The 22145-nt window shown below is 49.6% G+C and overlaps 3 protein-coding genes across 3 annotated transcripts; all 3 read left to right on the forward strand.

Annotated features, from left to right (window-relative positions):
* The first annotated feature begins 454 nt into the window (after nt 1-454).
* LOC109753463 (protein TIFY 11c) lies at nt 455-1915 on the forward strand. Its single transcript, XM_020312361.4, has 3 exons — nt 455-1074; nt 1201-1394; nt 1484-1915. The coding sequence occupies exons 1-3, from the start codon at nt 833-835 to the stop codon at nt 1678-1680; spliced, it is 633 nt and encodes a 210-aa protein (XP_020167950.1). The 5' UTR covers nt 455-832; the 3' UTR covers nt 1681-1915.
* Nucleotides 1916-13536: 11621 nt separating this feature from the next.
* LOC109753471 (protein TIFY 11b) lies at nt 13537-14350 on the forward strand. The gene has a single exon (XM_020312369.4). The coding sequence runs from the start codon at nt 13685-13687 to the stop codon at nt 14216-14218; it is 534 nt and encodes a 177-aa protein (XP_020167958.4). The 5' UTR covers nt 13537-13684; the 3' UTR covers nt 14219-14350.
* Nucleotides 14351-20749: 6399 nt separating this feature from the next.
* Nucleotides 20750-21475, forward strand: LOC109753464 (uncharacterized). The gene has a single exon (XM_020312362.1). It carries the CDS (start codon nt 20750-20752, stop codon nt 21473-21475), a length of 726 nt encoding a protein of 241 aa, XP_020167951.1.
* Nucleotides 21476-22145: the final 670 nt, after the last annotated feature.

Genomic DNA, 22145 nt, shown 5'->3' on the forward strand with positions numbered 1-22145 from the left:
GAGATGTGTGTGGGCTACTTTGGGCTGGGCTGGAAGTTGTACACAAGCCGAGATATTTGACTGGGCTACACTCCTACTGGGCCCAGGCGGAAAGGGCAAATTCCGGACGAAAATCAAAGATTCTGGACGGAATGCAAAACCGTATTTGGCCGCTTCGTACGTTGTCCGCCGATTTCATAGGAGCGAGCTAGCTGACCATCGACACGGGCGAGAAGAAGAAAAGGACGTGAGAAAAAAATATATGGAAATTTTGGTTTTACAGTTTAAGTTTGAGGAATCTATTTGGCCGCAGCTCAAACCGATCCCCTAAAACGGGTTTTTCGCAAAGTGAAAACCGCGTTTTCTGTTCCACGGTTTAAGGGATCTGCTACGGAGGCGCCTAACCCCGAAACCGACGAGAGCCCAGGCATTTCCGCCACGTCCCATTTCCTCGCTCGACGCCACCACCGCCACCGGGTCGCGCACATGCACGGCACCCCACAAATACATACACACGCACAACGCCGACCGACTGGCCGATCGGCGAAAACCCACGGTGAAATTGGGCGAGACGTGCGGTGCTGGGAGACGGACGGGCCGCTGCTATCTATCCATCCATCACTTGTCGTTCCGTCGTCTCCCGGCCGGCGCCTTTCACGTGCTGCTTTCCTCTCCTGCCCGCGAAACAGAAATTAGGCCTCGCCCAGCTGTACACGCCCACAAAAGGAGAGCGCGGGCCAGGACTTAACCCCGCGAGTCGCCCGCCTCCCGGCCGGACGGACAGGCAGAAGACGCACACACGCGCACACACATACCTCGCCGACCTCGTCGTTTCCTTCCGCTGGAGATCGACATGGGAGCCGAGCAGCAGCAGCAGCAGCAGGCCGCCGGGGGCAGCAGGTTCGCCGCGGCGTTCGGCCTGCTGCGCCAGTACATGAGGGAGCAGCCTGGCGCCGGCGGCGGCGGCATGGTGACCGTGGGCCTCATGCCGGGCGGCGGCGTCGACGGCGTCGACGCGGTGACGCCCGAGCAGAGGATCCGGACCATGGAGCTCTTCCCCCAGCAGGCCGGCACGGTCAGGGGCTCGCACGAGAGGTACGTCTTTGCGCGCCAGCCAGACCTTCGTGCCCGCCGCGGGTGACCGCGACGCGCAGGCGCGTCGGGAGTTCTTGGAAAAATATTCACTCCTGGTTGATGGGTGCTCCCGCTGTTGTTAATCAGGACGGGGCCTGAGAGAGCGCCGCTGACCATCTTCTTCGGCGGGAGGACGTTCGTGTTCGACGACTTCCCCGCCGAAAAGGCCAGGGAGCTCATGCAGCTCGCCGGCTCCTTCTGCGCGCCGCCGCCCGTGTCCGACGCCGGCGCCGGCGCCGAGCCCGCCTGCCAGAACGCGCCGGGGCAGCCTTGCTTGTCAGGTACGGATCGCGCTACACTCGTGCTCGGTCACCGTCCGTAGATACAAATACAACCAACTGACAAAAAACATGTGCGCGCGCTTGTTCAGACCTGCCGATCGCGAGGAAGGCGTCGCTGCACAGGTTCCTGGCGAAGAGGAAGAGCAGGCTCGCCGCGGCAGATCCGTACCCGGCGCCGTTAGCGGCGCCGGGGGCTGGGGCGGCCAAGGAGACGGCCGGCAAGGCTGTGCCGGAAGACGGCGGCGCGCCGTGGCTCGGCGTCAACTCCGCGCTCCAGCTCAACTGAAGGATTTGATGAGCCGGGAGAGGAATAAATCAATCACTGCCTCACTGCTTCTCCACGTAGTACTGCTCGTATACTACTACGTGGATCCTTGATCGTTGCCGTTTTTATCTTACGCCCGTTAATTGGCTGCGTCAGGGTAATTAACCGCATGGCGCTCGCTAAATATACATATAGTATGTTCTTCATCTGTTTGAGAATTCTTTGGTGTCGAATAAAAGAATTCTTTCATGCTGAATTTGTTACTGTATGCGAGTATACTACTGCTAATTACGTAGCTTAGATTTGTACAAGCTGTATTAAATGTAGTTATGACGCGCAATATTGTTATTTTTACTGCTTATTATTTGCTATGTGTTAGTGTGAAATATTAACATTTGCTTGTTGGACCGTTGGGTCATGTATCTTCAGAATATGTAAAAATCGAGAGAACCACATTTCACCCATGTCTTGTGTCACCCACACGGGTGACTTGGATTGCGAACCCTAGTCGCCACCACTGGGGCAAAGCTGGAATAGTGGAAGGTGTTGATTGGGCCTTCATTCTCATGTAAGCCATGCTAGGGTGGCGACAACCCTTCTTGTCATGTCTTTGGAAGGGGAGCGGAGGGCGGTGGTGCCACAACAATCTTCCTAGGCGGTGCGACGATCTCCTCTACCGTGACATATCTGGCAGGGGCCGGTCGGGTAGCGTTACTACACGTCAGTTCTGGTTAGGGGTGAAATGGGAGCCTTAGTTTCGGTTTGTTGGTTAATACTTCAAAGTTTATTAGTAATTTGGATAACAATATTTAAATGGTTTGATTATCCGGCTAGAAAAAGGACGTTCCTATATCTTTGTATATTAGAAATGCCATGTCCTATATAGCCTATCCTAATTCCCAACACGGATTGTGTTCAGATTGTGCTCAAATGTCTAATCATATATGGACTAAAAACTGATGTTTGGTCGAAAATGATCCTAACCACTTTCACCCTTAGTTTCGGTTTCCTCGAGGTTGTGGGCCCGAATTGGGTGGTGGTGGTGCCTTGGCGTCGCTCCCTCCTTGAAGGCGTCGTTTTTAGTCCATTGTTCTCCGCTTCTCGCAAGGTTATGTGGTGGCATGGTGCTGTTTGGTGATGGTAGGGTGTGCTGCAGACCTGCGGCGAGGTGTGCTCTTTTGACCGAGGGGCCATTTGTCCATGCATTGGCTCACTATTGGGAGCTTCAGCCTGTCGGACTGTGTCCCTAGTCTGTGGGGAAAGATCTGACAAGGTGGTATATTCCTAACGGTTCAGTTTTGTTCTTTCCCATCCGGCGGCTTAGTCTCTTTGCATCGTGTTGCTTCTTGGTGTTCTCTTCAGTCTCACTTGCCTTTAGATCTAACTTCACAATGTTCCTTGTATATGTATACCTCTTGTAGTTGTCGTGGTCTGTATGTGTGTTTGCGATTGTATTGGAAAGCTGGATGAACAATATGTAGTTATTTTTTTGCGAAGGAACATTATGTACTGTTCCGCGGTCTTTAATTCAACGTCGGGCCACAGAGGTTTCTCCACAGAAATATGTGAAAATCATAGAGTGTCTTCAAAAAGGAAGTTTATGAATTTCTCGAATTACCAAACAATGACCTTTTGCAAGTTGATCATTTCATCCGAAATTAGTTGTCGCTCAAATGAATGTATCTAGCATACAAATTTAAACAACCACGTGCGGATCGATGTGCCCTATCTTGTTAAAACTGCAAAGGGGCCAGATTCAAGCACACCTGTCTTCGTTGGTCTGACAGGTGGCGTGCCACCGTGTGATCGGTGAACTGAAGATTCGATTGCCAAAGGCTAAGGTGGTGTTTGGTTCTCTAGTCCTAGGACTTTTTGAAAAAGACTCTCAAGGAGGTGCTTCTAAGGACTCTTAGCAAAAAATCCCACCCTGTTTAATTTGCTAGGGACTTTTTCTAGTCCTAACATAAAAAAGTCCCTGAAACCAAACACCCCCTAAAGCTTCGTCATCCGATTCGTACTCGTACGTGTCGTGCGCCGCCATAGGAGGGCGTTGGAACGAGGAGCAGAAGAAGCAGGAAACGTGCATGATGCGTCATGCATGTCATGTGCAGCGTGTGCATGGTGTTAGCGGTTACACGTCGTTCTCGTCGGGACAGACTTTGCGTGCGCCCGCACGTCAAAGCTTACCACGTCAAAACTAACTTGATGCGGCTAACCTTGGAACTGGAAATTAAGCACGCGGCGGTGGCTGTAATTATTACGCTAAACTCCTGTCGGCCTCGTGGCTGCGTGCTTGGGCGTGGCAAGTCAAAAGCGGAAGAGTAATAAATTTACTCACCAAGAGAGGATCCGTCGTGGTCGGAAAGAGGAGAGCAAGTTTGATCAAATCTTCCTTCTCTCCCATGCAGAATTAATCTGAGCAAGTTTCAGTTAATGGTGCCGTTCGCAGGGAGCACGTAACCGAAGCTTTGCCTGCGTACGTAGGAGTGGTGAATATGGGTGTTTATTTTGATGTGTCATGTGTGGAATTTTCTTTGTTCGGAAACTTGACAAGAGCAGGACCGGGAATCCTACCATTGCCAAAATGTCTTTGGTAAACCAATGGTTTTTCCTGACGCACGAAAAAAGCAAGCACGCACGCAACTGGCATGCTTGCGGTTAGAGTTTCCGGTCTCCTACCTCTAGAACAACCTGCTCGCGCACGTAGGCATGCATGGGCATGTACAGAAACGTGCACTCTGCTCACACGTTAGTTAGTAGCTGTACCAGTACTAGTACTAGTACTTAACGACGAGCTCGCTAGTGCTAGCACTATACAGATTGGGTCAATTTGGGCACGATGGTCTGCTAATTGAGCTCGGTCAGCGTGACTCATTCTACCTACTATATGGAAGAAAAACAGAAAGGAATTTGTTTGGCATGTGACCTGTTCGTAGCCGCACGCCTGGGATCCCGGAGGCCCCAGCTGCGCTCTGCCCGTCGACCACCGTGTGCCCGTGGCACAGGGCCGAGGCTTGGCTGACCCCATTTCCTTCCCGTTTACTTTCGCTACCTAAACATTATTATTATGTCACCGTACAAACTTTATCAGCGGGAACTGTGGACGTCAACGCACATGTTACCTCGTAGCAGACGGCTGCGACCAAACATATATACCAAAACAAAGCACCACGCACGCATCAGGCTCGAAATTCAAAAGAAAAAGAGAAGAAACTCAACGCAGCGCGCCCATGGTCGACGGGCCATGTGCTAGCTGTGGCGCCCGAGAGCGAAAGCATGGGATTCTTTTCCTCCCCCTCGGAGTTTTCGTACCGCAACAAACCGCATACTGGTAGCACAGTATATACTCCAGTCTAATGGCAGTACCGTTTACTGGTATTATTATCATCTTTCGTCGTCTCCCCCACGTTTCTCAACATGTGACCGCAGATCGATCGATCGGCCGACCTCGCCTCGCCTCGCCCGCTATCTTCCATGCCACACCGATCCCGTCATCTGTTTTTCAAAGTCTATTACGTGCTTATTTTCGTGTTTTGTGCGCCGGTCGGACGGGGACGGGGACGGGTGGGCGGGGGGTCGCTGTCCTGCTCCCCGTCTCCGTGGTACCAAGTGGATACGCGTGACACGCCAAGTCTCCTCCGGCAAGCCGTGGGTCGGGAAGATAAGATCACGCCGCGATTTCAAGTACAGTCGACAACATGCATGCACCCGTTTCTCCATCTCCCTCTCCTCGTGATTCATGGGCGGCGAGCACGGCAAAAGGGCGGGGAGCCGGAATAAAGCCCGGCTGGCCGATGCCGACTTGATGCGGGGAGGGTGTGTCCCGTGACTGTCTGATCTCTGGTGTAGGGGTGGTACAGCTGTGCGGGCTGGCCAAGATAATTTATTTGCTGGTCTGTTTGGTTGATGGCGGCATGCAAATACACATGTGCAGGCGAGCTTGCATATGCATCGGTTTGTTCTTGGCGTGTGGAAGCAAGCAAACCTTGCTGAAATCGTGAATTTTATGTAGGTGATGTTTATGTTTGTTGTTTGGTATCAATGGAGCGCCGCCTCACGTTTGCTATCATCTCACCTCGTGTCGAACCATGCGATCGCTTTTTTGTATAGTTCACCTCGATATAATCTGGAAATGTCCGACATGAAAATATCAAAGGGTTCTCATATACCGGTATGACCACGGAAATCCGAATATTGATGGAGCACCAAACCGGGAAAGAGGGGAGAGAAGGGAGGAAGATGGCAAATCATTCGAAGAAAAAAAAGATGCTGCATGTCCCCGACTTACCACGGGAGTTCAAACCGTTAGTAGCGGTTAGTCTTTTTTTTTTTACTGCACATATGATTAGCTTGATCTACTAGGATGAATGAAGTAAGGCGGCGAGCTTCAAAAAAAAATTGAAGTAAGGCGGCGATAAAGCTTGACTGATTTGGCTGTAATGCAGATGGATATGATCGGAATAGCAAATGAACTGCCCGCATGAGAGCCAATAAAACCCTTGTGGTATTGGGATGGGCTCAATGGGCCAAAAGCTAAGCTCTTCATAGCTTTTCTTTTCTAGCTATTGTATCTCGCAAAGATGTAGAGGAAGATTTTTCTCAAAAAAAAAAAGATGTATACGAAGATCATTTTTCCTTTATTTTAATATATAATTAAATACAGATTAATTATAAGTCTTTTCTCCTTTTTTCTACATGTGGTGAGGACAAATACATATATTATGGAAGTTAGATGATCAACCTTTTATGATATTATATTATTTACATTATAAGTTTCCTTTGAAAAGATGGAAAGTGCTTCTATATTGTGCTAACAAATTCAGATTGTTCGTATACTCACACATAGTGGTTTGATGTGCACATACAAATTAAACTTTTGAATAAAATTAAATATTTGTCCTTTTATCAATTGTATCTAATGGCTAGAAGCTAGTAGATGCAAGTGTTTTCGGCCGTTTGATCATTGTTGCAGAGCATCGCATGACGCCATGCTGTGTTTCTAGATAGTTCTCCTTCACTTTAAGGTAGAATGATGCCTCAAACTGCATAGAAAATTATAAATTAGTCTAGTTTAACTTAGAGATGCAGTAGAAGTGCATTATCAAGTATGTAAATTAATACCTTTGTTTTGCATTTCGTTTCCACATTTTGCAAACAAAAGACTATAGCCGATGATACAAACCATCTTATCAACATAGTGTGATTTTCAATACATTTTCATATTAGACATAGTAAGAGTGTATTAAGGATACACGAATGATATTTTCCAACATGTATGGTTTTATTTTGATTAATAAATACAAAGTGGGAGTTTCATTTAAAAAAGTATGTCTTGTATTTTGTTTTAAAACAATCATCATATGTAATATTACAATGGAAATTAACAATATTGTTAATACATTGAGTAATAAATATATACTTCATATGTGACCGTGATCGGTAATAATATTTAACGTAATTGAGTTGAACCATAGGCTGCAGATCGGCATAACAAAAACCCGACAATATAACCAAGATAAAATTGAGATATTACTAATTTTATTCGAATGTGGCTATGAGCCTATTAATTTTGTAATTTTCATGCATTGACTTTGCTTGTAATTTATATTTGTGCATGTTTAATCTTGGAACACGTGGTCCAAACTTAAATGGTGATTTTAATCTCCGACAAGATCAATAGATCTCAAATTTTATTATGTTTGATCGTCATTCTCATGTATCAATAAAATCGTGAGATGGATGTAAATTTGCCATATTAATTTTTTTATTTCGCTGTAAAACAAGGTTTATTAGCACATCCATTCTTACCCACTTCTCACACACGAATAGTTTTGTATGATAGTTAAAGCATTATGAGTTGTGTAATTGTTTGTTACATATGAAAACTTACCGCTTAAGAGGAAAAGTAATCATTTTCGTATGAATTTAAAAGTGTCCAAATTACAAGATAGGTGGAATAAATTACCCAACAAATAACCCGCAATAAAACACACATGATAACGGAAATTTCAAAGCATAATGTTGTTTAAATATGAGATTGACAGAAACATATTACTCCCTCTGATTCATATTACTTGTCACTCAAACGGCTAGCACTGAAATGGATCGGAGGGGGTACTAACAAATAGTTTTGAACTACTTGGCCCAAAAAATGCTCAACTAACATCTTCAATGAGCGTGCGGGTGTTTGGTGGTGATTTCTAATGCGATATTTTTTCTTTGGCATGGATACATGACACAATTCTCACATATCATGCGGCAACCCTCATATAGCGGTTTCACACAGCATGCACACATATCGCCAGCAACCACACCTGTCGCCAAACTCATTTGGCGGACTCAAACAACGCACACAAACTAAACAGGAAGTCTCATCTCGTGCTGCTAGGTAATCTCTTCCGATGGTACCACATAGGGTTCATACAACATACTACTCATTCACTTTGCATTCATACAAGAGCGCATTAATAATAAGACTGATGCGAGTGCATGAAATTTATGGCATGGTGATAGTTTTGTGGATTCGTGCACTTTATGCTCATACAAGATTGCATGAACAATACAAATAGAACATCCAAAAGGCATGTGGTGAAAGGGCATTCCCCTCGCGAAGTGTATTGGTGTTGATGATAACATAATTTGCGGACTGGTCGTGTTCTTGAGCTACACGGGCATATTCAAATGACACAACCCCTCGTGCTCGCCCCGTTTCTGTACCCCTTGCGGTTTTTCGGTCTAGAAAGTTGTGCTATTGTTTCACTCGAAGTCATCCCATCGCCTGCTGCCGTTTGGGTGAGGAGTGGCACACCAACATGACAATGGATGGGAGGAACCGACTATCGCACCCAAATACCGATAATGAAGCTTTCAATGATGTAGAAGACCCAGGAAATGACAATGCCCTACCCTTGTTCTGAAAATCTTCCTCAATTTTATCAAGGCCCTACCCTTCACTACTAGAGAAAACCTTATACACAAAATCTTACCAGCAGCGTGGTTTAAAAACAAACGCTACTGCTAATTAGCAGTAGCGCGCTGCAGAAGACCGCGCTACTAATAGCCCAGTAGCAGTAGCGCGCTAGGTGAAAAGAGCGCTACTACTACAATTGCCAGGGCGTTGCCTCCAGGCTAGGTATATTAGTAGCGCCCTTTTCATGGACGCGCTACTGCTAACGTACTTAGTAGTAGCGCATTTCACCAATACTCGCTGCTGCTAAGTATCATCCCCTCCTGCAACTAATTAAGTTTAGTCCCATACTGCTAAGCGAACAGGGTGTTTACCACCTTAAATATGCTACTTCTCAAACTATCACGAGCACTTGGTCTTCATTAAACTGTATGTGTAGGATTTATGGCTGCAATATGAATCTTCACCTGTACCTATACAGGTGAGGATTCATGTTGACTATTTAGATTCTACACAAAAAGATCAATGATGACCAATGTATATTTTTGATGTTTTTTACATGCTTAGCCTTAGCAGTAGCGTTTTTTCAGGACAAAGCGCTACTGCTATTGGGCTTAGTAGTAGCGCGCTCCCTGCTCCAGCGCTACTGCTACAGCAAAAGAAAACCCGCGGGCCGGCCCCCCGCACCCTCATCTCTTTGAATCGTCCCCCTCCGCCCGACACCGGCAGCTGCGGTTAGGGTTTCTCCTCTCCCACCGTGCGCCACCGCCGCCGCAGGTAATGCGCCTCCCCCCTCTCGCCCCCCTCCGCTGCTCCTCCACCCTCTCGCCGCCCACTCTGTTGCCGCCCGCGAGCTCTGGCTGGGCGCCTTTGGCCGACCGCCCTCGATCCCCTTGCCGGCCGCTGTCGTAGCCCCTCTCGTAGGAAAGTCACCGGCCTTCCCCTCGTCAGCACCCCCGACCGAGGTCACCATGCCATCCCCCCTCCTCGTCAGCACCCCCCGAGGGCTGCCCTAGCTAGATGCAGCGAGGGCTTACGAATTTCAGATGGATAGGCAGCGGCGTAGTGAGGTGTAGTTCATTACCTCTGAAGATTTGGCATGACCTAGCTAGATGCTTGGAAAGAAACGCACCCTTTTATTGTTATTTTTTCTGTACATGGATAACTAGATGCTTTTGTTTTTCTGTAATAAGTTATTTTTTGGCAAAATGTAGATGCCAATTTAGTTGAAATGCTTTGGTAGGTGGTACCGTGATCTGCTAGATATTGGTTTTGATACAAGTATTTGGTTTGCAAGTGCTAAGTTAATCCCAATCAAATTTGCCACTTGTTTTTTAATCAGTTATCTTAGGCAATAGGGGCCAAATTAGATGAAATGTCTTGGTAGGTGGTACCCTGATTTGGTAGATATTTGTGAAAAGTTTTTTCGACAATAGGTGCCACTGAAATGCTTTGGTAGGTGGTACCTTTTCATCTTATATGTTACTAGATCTTAGGATTATAATTGTCCATCAAATTGCTTCTCGCGGAAGAATCTTTTCATCTAGAGATATCGGTGATATATACACAAGATTTGGCATTTGCCTGCTAGCTGTTGGTTCTATTCTAGAAGGTGTTAGTAAGCTAATTGAGAACTTGTTGGCCGCGAGTCTTGTTGGCTGATTTGGCATTTGCCTGCTAGTGTTGGTTCTATTATAGAAGGTGTTAGTAAGTTAATTGAGAGCTTGTTGTTTACTTTTTGGGATCGGGTTCCACTATGAATATATAACTGAAGAAGAACCAAAAATATCACATGCTACTGTTTTTCTTTCTTGTGAAGTGGATCGTTAATCCTTTGCTCATATTGCTTTAGGAAAATGGCGCCGCCGCCACCACCACCACGTCGACTGTGCAAGTCAAGGTGCGCCGGCAGCCTTGCAACTGGCAAGCTGTTTGGCATCTACTTCCAGTCGAGTTTTCGTCGTGCGGCGGTAAGCAATTATATGAAATGTAACAACTATTTTGTTTTTAGTGTTGGCATTACTGCATTGTGTCATTTTGCTTTTTTTACATAGATCGTCCCATGCAATGTGAGGTTGAAATTCAACAAGCTGATAGGAGACGCCGTGACCTTTGAGGCTCCTGGGGGGCCCTACACAATGGAGGTCGAGAAAGGACGCAATATGTCGCAGATTGGAGAAGATGGATGGGTCTGTTTCCTCGCTCGCATACGTGTTACTGGTGGTGAGTTGATCAGCTTCTCCTTCAGAGCAGAAAGTCCCAAGCTGGCTGTCATTTATATCAACAAGGTGGAATATGATGAAGATGATGAGGACCCACTCGATGAAGATGATGAGGACCCACTTCATGAAGCCATCGTAGCTCAAAGAATGAGGCTGAGCGAGGAGGAGGTGTGCAACCTATGGGACATAATTCCGCCACGTGATGACTTTGTTGGAGTGTCATTCGTGACCCACCTGACAAGTACCATGGTTGATCGGCATGATATGGTATGTTATACTAACTGTAGTAATTTGATATGCTTAGTGAATCCGATGATATGCTTTATTGTTATACTTACAAATGCAAATTTTCCGATGATATGCTTAGTGAATCCGATGATATGCTTTAGTGTCGAGTCCGATCACATGCTTATTAGTGTAAAATCCAAGGAACTATTAATGGTGTAGATAATCCATATATACGTATTAGGTGAATTTATGCTTAGTAGAAATGTGTAGTACTGTGTCTTTTGATAGTATAGAAATCTATACTTAGTAGAAATATATTTGCAAGAGTATGTGCGAGGCTACTTATTAATTGATATGTTTTTCTTATTCAGAAATTGCCAAAGAACATATCTGTAAGTTGTGGTATCGAGCCTGATGAAGAAGGCTTAGCTGGAGTACGCCTTACGGCAAGGGGCTCCGTCTCCATCTGTACTTACGGCGTGGACACGGACGGTCGCACACACTTAAACTCCGTTGGGTGAAAGTGATTCCTCGTTGGCAAGAATCTTCGTGTTGGACAGGCCATCCTAATTACTATCAGGAACACCCACCGCCCAGCCTTGAGAATGATGATCGTCGTCGATATCATCTAGAACTACATATGTGTGTGGCTGTATAACTATATATACCTAGTAGAACTGCTATATATGTGTGGTTGTTAGACTACCTAGCTAGTACTGCTTATCATATAGTATGCTATATTCATGTGGGGATGCATGTTGACTATGTATGAGTACCTATAATGCTTTATGCTATTGTATGACTATATGGTATTGTGGTTAATGATATTGTTATCTGGTACATGTGAAGCTGCAGTTTATAAACTATAAACTGAAACATGAAACGGGGCAGGGAACAGAAAATGATGAAATATACAACAGTAGCGCGGGGATAGAAAAGCGCTACAGATACTTAATAGTAGCGTGTTCTATAAAAGCGCTACTGCTATAGTCAATAGTAGTAGCACTGGTTTATACCGCGCTACTACTAACTGTTAGCTGTAGTGCTGTAGTAGTAGCGTGGCTACCCGCGCTGCTGATAGCATCAAAACCTGCGCTACTACTAGGGTTTTCCCTAGTAGTGCTTGGAGCTATTGTCACTACAAGTAGTTCAATTTTTTTCTTTCCAATCTGCAGTTCACAACACTAAATTGTCTCTAAAAATCTCAAATCATTTCAATTGCATACTACAAGCTATTTAAAATGCTACTAAAATTTAGAGACATATCCCTTCCCTTTAGCTTTGCTAGCCCCTTCCCTTTCCTCTCCATTTTCAGTTGGAGACGACGCTACGCCGCGCTGCGTTTTGCTGGGCGTGAAGGGTGCGAAGTTGGGTGTTGGCTTTTACTAGAACGCTAGAACAAATCCACCCGAAGTTGTACACGTACATGTGGGTGCAAAGCTAGAAGAAGCAAGCAACCTAGCAGCTTGATTGATGTTCCTTGGAATAGTGCACGCACCGCTAGTCAGAACCACATGGCAGAGGATGGGAGTAGCTCGTAACTCATCGGGTTGGCTCGATCTCAACAAAAAAACTCACGGCGACTCGTGAACTAAAAACTTGTGCCAGCCGAGAGATGCAGATGCATATGTATAAGAAAAATTTACCGCCGATTCAAGGTATGGCGGCCGCCACGCTTTGCCCACTGGAGTCCTCCTCAGCCGATGACCGTTTCATTCAAAGTCATTCCATCGCCTCCTGTTGTTTGCGTGAGGAGTGGCACACCAGCATGGCGGTCTCCGTATGACATATGGGGTCCACCAGCCAGCAAAGTAAGCAAAGATAAAGAAAAACATGAGCATTCATGTTTGCACGGTTTCTTCCCCTTGATTTTCAAGGAGGTGATATGTGTTTGCAAACCGCACACGCGCGAGCGCATCCGTTGCAATGATGCGCCGAGCACCCCCCGCCCCCTGTTTGCACAGTTCGTACATACCCCGTAGTTTTAAATCCATTTGCATTCAGCTGCAAGCTCTCACTGGTTCACGCCCCCCGGCAGAGGAAACTTGGGTTTGTTCCGTTCATGCAACTTGGTCAGAAACGGAAAATATTTTTAAAACGGGAGACAGAAGCAGTAGAGATGAAACTAGAAAGCCCTGGACCCCCACCCCCATGCGGCGGGCGCACATGAAGCGCGTGCGAGATGAAACAAGTGGCCGGAGACGAGGCAAAGCCGCGGTCGACAAGAGACACGGAGACAGGGAGAGAGACAGAGAGGGGCAAAAGAAAGGAAAAGAAAAGCGGTGGCAACTCTCCCACCGAATACGCATCCGTCGCCATCATCCACCCGTACCCGCCTCCCCGGCCCTCAATCTTCACGTGTTCTTCGTGCCCCGCACCACCTCCACCACGTCTCCTTCACTCGCCTAATCTATTCAAAAAACAAAGCAAGCGGCCAGGCATGGAGGATGCGACTCTGCGTGCTTCTCCCTCCCTTCCCTTCCCTTCCCCTCGACACCACCCACCCCCCTATATAACCGCCCTCCCCTCCCCAAGGTACCTCACATCCCACCCCCCACAGCCATCCGTTCACAGACTCACCACAGCCACACCGCAACTTCATCTTCATCAACGAGAAGCAGCGGAGAGCAGCGGCGCCCGGCGAAGAGACAGGACAAGGAGTGTTGCCATGGCAGCGGTGGAGAGCAAGAGCCGGAGGTTCGCGCTGGCGTGCGGCGTCCTCAGCCAGTACGTCAAGGCGGAGCAGAAGATGTCCTCCGCCGTCGCCGTCGCCCCGCGCGCGCCCCCGGCCACCACGCTCAGCCTCATGCCCGGCGCCGACGTCGACCAAGCCGCCGCGGCCGCTGATGAGGCGGGGCCTGCCACGGCCACGCCCCTGACCATCTTCTACGGCGGCAGGGTGGTCGTCTTCGAGGACTTCCCCGCGGACAAGGCGGCCGAGGTGATGCGCATGGCCGCCACCGCCGGCGTCGAGCGCGCGGCCGTCACCCCGGCCCCGGCCCAAGCGGCGCTCGCGGACCTGCCCATCATGCGCAAGGCGTCGCTGCAGAGGTTCTTCGAGAAGCGCAAGGACCGCCTCGGCGCGCGCGCGCCCTACGCCCGCCCCGCCGCGCCGGCGGCCAACAAGGAGTCGGAGGACAAGTCGGCGTCGGCCTCCTCGTGGCTCGGGCTGGCCAACACCGACGGCGCCTTCGCCCTGTGATCCGGACGGACGGACGGGGGCAAGACGGCTTGCCCGCCTCAAGAGATCGTTTGTAGAGCACTTTAAAATGTATTCTTTGGATAAAAATTCGAATAGGGAAAGAAAGAAACAAGATTGAGTTCATAGTATTAAGCCCTTTTTGTTTGCTTGTTTGTTTGACCATTCTTTTGATTTCTGCGCGGATCATCAATCATGGTTCGCTCAGAAGGAGATTCAGTTCATGAACCGAATAATAACTTCAAACAACATTTCTTCCTTCTCCGGCGTCACCATTCGTACAGTTTGAGTAGTACACCATGAACCGAAATGTAAAAAAAAAAAAAAAAAAAAACCAATCCCCAAATTGGCGAGCAGCAGTTCATGGCGGAGGGGAAGGGTGGGTGAGAAACGGTCAAAAAGGGAGTGGGGGAGCGCAACTTGTCAAAACAAAAGGGGACGGGGGTTGTGGTGGGAGACTTGGACGTGCGTACGCGTCATTGCCTTTTTTTCTTCTTCTTCTTGGAATAACGAAATGGAGCACGTTCATGGCGTTCCAGATAAACAACTGCCCGTCCGTCCGTTGGCCCCTCGCTCTCGGCTCACATGCGCGACGACGCGACGAGGAAGACGACGACCCTCGGAAGCCCCGTGGCTCCCTCTCCCCCTCCAACGTGTTGCCGCCACCTGTTGGCCGGTGGTTGGTCGCCGGCCTCGCGAAACCGCGTGGTAGCGCATCGGAATAGTGTGGATGGGCGGCATCCATGGATGCTCGTCTCAACGTGCTCCTCTCCCGGGGCTGGAGGAGAGGTGCTTTTCTCATGGGCGCCCGCCCGATTCGGTCGGTGATGCGCGCTGTCTGTCCCCCGGCCGCCGCCGCAACGTGCTCGGCACGGCGCGTGGGATGGGAACGGCAAGGAAGGAACCGGTTGCTTGTACTACTTGAATGAAAAGCTCCTTTTTTTCGCCTTTCCGGACGACGATTCCGCCACGTTTTTAGTTCGGTTCCGCCACGACGGATCTGAGGGAACTCTTTTTCCCCTGTAGTAGTAGTATAATCTAGTGCTGGTGGTGGTGGCGCGCTGGGTCTGTTTGCCCGCTTTGCGCCCCCCTGAGATCGTGTTTTAGACTTTAGACAGACAAACCAAAGCTACTACTAATAGCACCACCAGAAAAAGGGTCAGAATAGGCCGGCCATGATCGTGCTAGCAGCAGCTTAAAAACGTCAAACTATAGTTGGCTAGACATGCTGGCCTTTCAAAGCACGTTGCCCTGCGGGCGCTAATGATGGACAAATCTCGGCGCATATCTCTGAGGCAGCATGCAATGTTCGTGTGCGACACAACAAGTCAAAGACCGACGCCGCCGGCGGCCTAGCTAGCGAGCTAGCCTAATAAACGAGTAGTATAACCATATGTAAATCTGGTAAGATTCTCCCCTTGAAAAGAAGCATCGTGCTGGATCACGGTTTCAAAAGGGCTTCCGGGACAGGGAGCGATGTCCGCTCCGTTCGTCCGCGGCGGAAGGAAGGAAGCGTGCCGTCTCCATTAGACCAAAGCAGCGGGAGAATGAATGAAAAGAGACAAAACCAAGACCTAAACCACGGGCTGCAACTAGTCCGCGACGCAAAGGTCTCGGAGACAACGTGTGCCCCTTCTGCTCAGGCAGCACGATGGCTGGCTTGGTGAAACTTCTCTGCCCCGGAAAGCATGCAGTAGGGGTGGGAGAAGAAAGATAGCACCCCTGTACCAACCAAACTGCCCAGTTGAGCTGCAGTGCAGGTAAAGAGACTATAGGAGGAGCATGTGCGAGGTGCAGTGTGCTTTCCCTTTCGTCCAAGAATCCAACACTCCGTCACCAGAAGCAAACTCCATCCACCAGCACGTGTTTTCTTTCCGTTGACACATGTTTCAGTCGCCCCTCCACCGCTCATGGATTTTTAAAACCCTAGCAATTTGCGCCGCGTCCCGGCAACCGCTCACACGAGAGGGAAGTTTCAGCACGGCCTCTACCTCCCGTGCGCATCCTGATCAATGGCACGGTCATCCGTACTGCTGCCGTTTCTGCCCCTGCCAATGTCGTAGCTGCACATCCACGAAGAAGAGTACCAATTAATGGACGCTGTCGCGTTTCACACCCGTTTCCCACCCCCAACGCGACAAATCTCACCTTCATGGAGCGTGTTCATTCCAGGGTATATAACCAAACCCCCATCGCCCTCCTTCGTCGGCGCCACCACATTCACCCTCTTCCTCCATCTCAGTTGCCACAAACTCACCCCCCATCGCCCCTTCGTTGGCTGTCACCCTCTCTCCCCCATTACAATGCCGGTGTGACCGTACCCTCACCACGAACCTTTCTCTGAAAAGACCGAAATGGCCCGCGTAGAGAGAGATTTCTAGGAGAGGGTCTGTGGGAGTTCTCGGAGTGGGTCGAGGACCATGCACGTCTTAAGGTTGAATCCGCCATTGCCCGTGCCAGCCTCATCGCCGCCCTCGAGTACTTTGACCACATTTCAATTGCCCCCGTCGAAGAAATGGTCGTCGTACTCACGTTTAAATAAGAACGTGCTACGCAACAACAAAATATACACACACGATCATCAGAAGATCATTATGGGCTTACAAGTCACGATCATCTCACCAATGCACACAAAGGAAGTAGACGAAGGAGAGTTGTTGTAGAGTGACGTTTTCCGCAACTAGGTTGTACCTCTCAGCCACGAGAATTTCTTTTCTTTTGCGGGAAAGCCACAAGAATTTCTTCGGGGAAACCCATCGAACTAGGCGACTCCTCTGAGGTATCCACGTAGGCGACTCCTCCGAGGTATCCAAGTGGACCGACCTATAGCATCACATTTTTATCAGTGAACCGGAACATAGTGCATAGGTACTCTTCACTCACTCCTTAATAGCTTCATGCAACTGATTTTCTCTTTCACTTCACCGTCTCTTCTTATGCAATGTTTTTATGACGTCAGTTAGCATCACATTTCCACCAATAACAGGGGTCTTATTATCGATGCTTAAAATCTCTTAATTATTCGGAATCCTAGCAAAAAAAGCCCGAAAAGCAATAAAATACAGAATTTTTGTTACTGCAACACAAAACATAAGGTAAAAGGTGATGCAAAATGCACTCATCAATATGGCCAACCTTCAGTCGCTGATGTGGTTGTAAATAATGCACAATAAGAGGGTTAAATGTAAGAGCGTCTACAGTCGAGCGCCCCCTCACCTCCCACTTACACTAAGGCGGATGGTCTGGTCACTGACTGTTCAAAAACAGTTGACCCACTTGGGATCCTCAAACCAGTCCCAAACGCTGGACTGACTGACAGGCACGTTTCAACCCTCCTCCACATCTCATGTTTTTTAGAACCCTAGCAATTTACGTCGCGTTTTCTTTTTCCTACGACCGCTCACACGAGAGGGAAGTTTCAGCCCGGCCTCTTCCTCCCGTGCGCATCCCGGTCAATGTCGTAGGCGCACATCCACGAAGAAGAGTGCCAATTGATGGACGTTGCCGCGTTTCACACCTGTTAAGCACCCGAATGCGACAAATCTCACCTTCATTTTCCACTGGAGCGTGCTCATTCCTGGGTATATAACCCATCGCCCTACTTCGTCAGACGGGGACATGTACCTAGGGTAGGGTCTTAGACCTGACCTAGACACCCTACCCAAGGACACTACCTTAGAGTCCAAGGCCTACAAGGTTCAACAAAAGATACCGACTGAAATCACCCCGAAGTGCGACTCACTCGACGGAAGATTCCACTCGGATATCCCAATTCCACTCGAACGTGATAACTTCACTCGACCATACAAAAACCCACTCGGAGTATAGAAGGCCTAAAGTCACCCCAGGAGGGCAACGGTCAGGCGTTCACTCCGTCGTCATGAAGATCATTTATAGCAGGTGTTACCAGTAACGTTCTAGTCTTAACTCACATTGAACCCCTGTGTAACTGAGGGCTGCAAGGGGCCTGGCGCACTCTATATAAGCCACCCCTCCCCTCTGGCACAAGGGTTCGGACCCCCTGTAACTATTTCACACATCCAGTCGACAAGCCTCCACGACCCCGAGACGTAGGGCTGTTACCTCCTCCGAGAGGGGCCTGAACTCGTAAAACTTGTGTGCACAACCTAGCCGTAGCAAGGACACTGCCTCCTCCTACGTACCCCCTACTCTTACTGTCAGACTCATTCCCACGACAGTTGGCGCCCACCGTGGGGCAGGCATCTGAGCGACTTTCGGTGAGGTTGCAAATTTCGATCTCCATCAACATGGTTTCCGGCGGTGGTTTGGCCCTAGGTCACGAGATCCGTCTCGGAGCGCTCGTCTGCATCGCCGACGACTCCGCCTGACTCCAAGAAGCCCCCCTCAACGTCGAGGCCCTCCCCATCCGCGGGGCGGCGCACTTCCGCGCGAGTGCCTGCGGCGTCCTTTTGCGGCAACCGTCGACTCAGTATCTGTCGGCTCCCGTGGCGTCTTCCCTCCCTACTGTTCGCCGCCGCAAGCGATCCGGTCGCTCGTGGCTCCAGCGGTGGGTAAAGCATGCGGTGGCCCGTCAGTCGACCACCCCACAAATCGGCGATTGAGCCCGATGAATCTCTCTATGGGTCGTTCGATCTGCCGATTGCCCATTCGGATACGCTTTCCGAGTGTGAGAGCAACGATCCCGCGACAGAGGTCCTCATGGTCGACTCCCGGCGCAGTCCGCCCGGATTCCATCGTGGCGGCGGCGGCAGCGGTGGCTCGTCGCGTGACCACGACAAGTATTATCCCCAAGCTCTCATTGCCGAGCAGAGGGAGGAACTGCGGCGCAGGAACGAGGAGGCTCTCCAGACCCCCATCATTGGGGAGACCCCCGAAGCTCAAGCTCTGGAGGCTGCGCACTTGGCCAATCTGGCTGACCGTACGCGTCTGGGGAATCTCCAACAAGCACTCGACGACCGCGCCCGCAGGGAGATCCCAAGTTCCAGTCGACGTGAACGACAATTTTTTCCGACTGGACCTCGAGATGATTGTCAGGTATACCACACTCCGATTCAAAATGTTGCAGAAGCGGCCCGTATCGCAGATTCCATTCAGCCGTCCCGCTCCGAGGCTGGTAGAGGTTTACAGCAGATTCGAGCACTGCTTAAAGCGGCTGGTGAGCAGAACTCGGCAGTTCCCCAGTCGCGCAATAGGATCCACAGCAGATCCGTCATGGCAGACATAGTTTAGTCAGCACACAGTCCAAGATCGCCTCTAAGGCATGAAGATCGTGGTTATCACCAGGACCAGTACCTGGGTCGAGGCCACATACAGTTTGATCCTCGATATCACCGCGATGACCGCCGTCGAGTGCCTACACCCCCTCCGAGGGGTGGTTCGTACACGCCCCGGCGGTATGACGCCATGTGCCCGTTTGGTGACGAGCGGAGAGCTCCAGTCGACCCAAGAGAGCCTGGGTTCAACGCGAGGTCACTCCTCGTACAGGGCTTGGTTGACAGAGGCAGAGCAAATAGCAAAGGGCTGGGCAGAGACCGCCCGAATGAAAACAGGGCTTTCATCTCTGGGCCCGAGTGTTTCAGCAGAGCCATCCGAGCAGCTGAGATCCCGCCCAATTTCAGATTGGCTGTGGGAGTGAGTAAGTTCACTGGTGAGTAGAAGCCAGACACGTGGCTGGAATATTACCGAGTGGCAGTGCATATTGGTGGAGGCAATGATGATGTAGCCATGAAGCACCTCCCCTTGATGCTTGAAGGTTCGGCCAGAGCTTGGTTGAATCAGTTGGCTCCAGGGAGCATATTCTGTTGGGAAGATTTAGCTCGAGTGTTTATCAAGACGTTCGAAGGCACTTGCAAGAAGCCCGTTGGGCTGACCGAACTACAGCATTGCGTCCAGAAGCCGAATGAAACTTTGAGAGATTTCATACAGAGATGGACCACCCTTCACCACGTGGTGGAGAATGTGTCAGAGCACCAAGCAGTTTGCGCCTTCAAGGAGGGTGTCAGATACCGAGAGCTTATCTTGAAGTTCGGTCATTCCGGAGACATGTCTCTGAGCCGAATGATGGAAATAGCCACTCGGTATGCAAATGGCAAAGAAGAAGACCGACACCGTAATGGCAAGCGAAAAGCAGTCGACCCTGACACGGGGGGCGGGAATACCAGTCGGAAGCAAAAGCGTAAGGCTGAAGCTGCAGGTCCCGCTGAAGCCGCAATCCTGAATGCGCAAGGAGGAAAGTTTAAAGGAAAGCTCAAAGGGTAATGGACACCCAAGAAGGTGAAAGATCAGTTAGGGCAAGACGTCCTCGATTTGCCGTGTCACATTCACACGAAGAAGGATGAAGAGGGTAAATTGATTCTGCCCAAGCATACCACTCGACAGTGCAGACTCCTGATTCAGCAGTTCCGAGGGGGTCAACCCAGTGAGAAGTACTCTGATAAGAAAGAAGAAGATGAGGAAAAGGATGATGGTTACCCGAAGGTCAATGCTACCTTGATGATTTTTGCTGATGTTGAGAGCAAAAGTCGACTGAAAGTCATAAACAGAGAAGTGAACATGGTTGCTCCGGCAACTACGACGTACCTGAAGTGCTCGAAAACTGCCATTACATTCGACCAATTAGATCACCCGGCGCACGTTGCCACCCGAGGGCAGCAAGCGTTGGTGGTCGACCCAGTCGTTGGGGGCACCCGACTGACAAAAGTTCTCAAGGATGGAGGTAGTGGTCTGAATATTCTGCATGCTGAGACCCTCCAGGGGATGAGCATTCCGATGTCCAAACTCAGTGAGAGCAACATGCAATTTCACAGAGTCATCCCGGGGAAGAAAGTGAAGTCACTCGGGTGGATTGCTCTTGATGTGGTTTTCGGTTATTCCAAGAATTTCCGGAAGGAGAAGTTGACATTTGAGGTAGTGGATTTCTATAGTGCCTATCATGCTATTCTGGGCAGACCCGCATATGCTCGTTTCATGGACCGTCCATGCTACGTGTATCTTAAGTTGAAGATGCCTGGACCCAGAGGTGTGATTATAGTTACTGGGAATAGACAAAGAGCGGAAGAGTGCCTGCAGAAGGGTTCCAAGATTGCTGATGAGCAAATGGAAGTGGTGGAGCTGGAAGAATACCAGAAAAACGCCGATCCGAGTGATCTGTTGCAAGCCAAGAAGCCTGCTTCAGAGTCGTCATTTCAGTCGGCCGGTGACACAAAGCCAGTTCACATTCACCCGGAAGACCCCAAGGCTGCTCCGACCCACATCTCGACGACACTTGACAGCAAATAGGAAGCTGCGCTCATCCAGTTCCTCCGTGAGAACTGGGACATCTTTGCATGGAAACCATCAGTCTGCCAGGTGTACCCCGGGGGCTGGTTGAGCACCGTTTGCATGTCGACCCGAACGTAAAACCAGTCAAAGAGCATCTCCGTCGGTCCGCCGCAGAAAAGAGGAATGCGATTGGCGAGGAGGTGGCTCAGCTCTTGGCAGCTGAGTCCATCCACGAGATATACCACTCCGAGCGGCTCGCCAACGTCGTCATGGTCCCCAAGAAGGATAAGTCACTTCGTATGTGTATTGATTTCAAGCATATCAATCGGGCTTGCCCGAAAGATCATTTTCCGCTCCCCCACATCGATCAGATAGTCGACTCGACCGTGGGGTGTGAGCATTGTCCTTTCTGCACGCATATTCCGGGTATCATCAGATCCGACTATATGGACCCGATGAAATAAAAATGGCCTTCATCACCCCATTCGGGTGCTTTTGCTATGTCACCATGCCTTTTGGTCTTAAGAATGCTGGCGCCACGTTCATGCGCATGATCTAGAAGTGCCTGCTCACCCAGGTAAGTCGGGACGTGGAGGCATACATGGATGATATCGTGGTCAAGTCACGCAAAGGTTCCGACCTATTGACTGACCTCTCTGAAACCTTTGCCAAATTAAGGAGGTATGAC

Source organism: Aegilops tauschii, chromosome 4, assembly GCF_002575655.3.
Source record: "Aegilops tauschii subsp. strangulata cultivar AL8/78 chromosome 4, Aet v6.0, whole genome shotgun sequence".
Lineage (NCBI taxonomy): Eukaryota > Viridiplantae > Streptophyta > Magnoliopsida > Poales > Poaceae > Aegilops > Aegilops tauschii.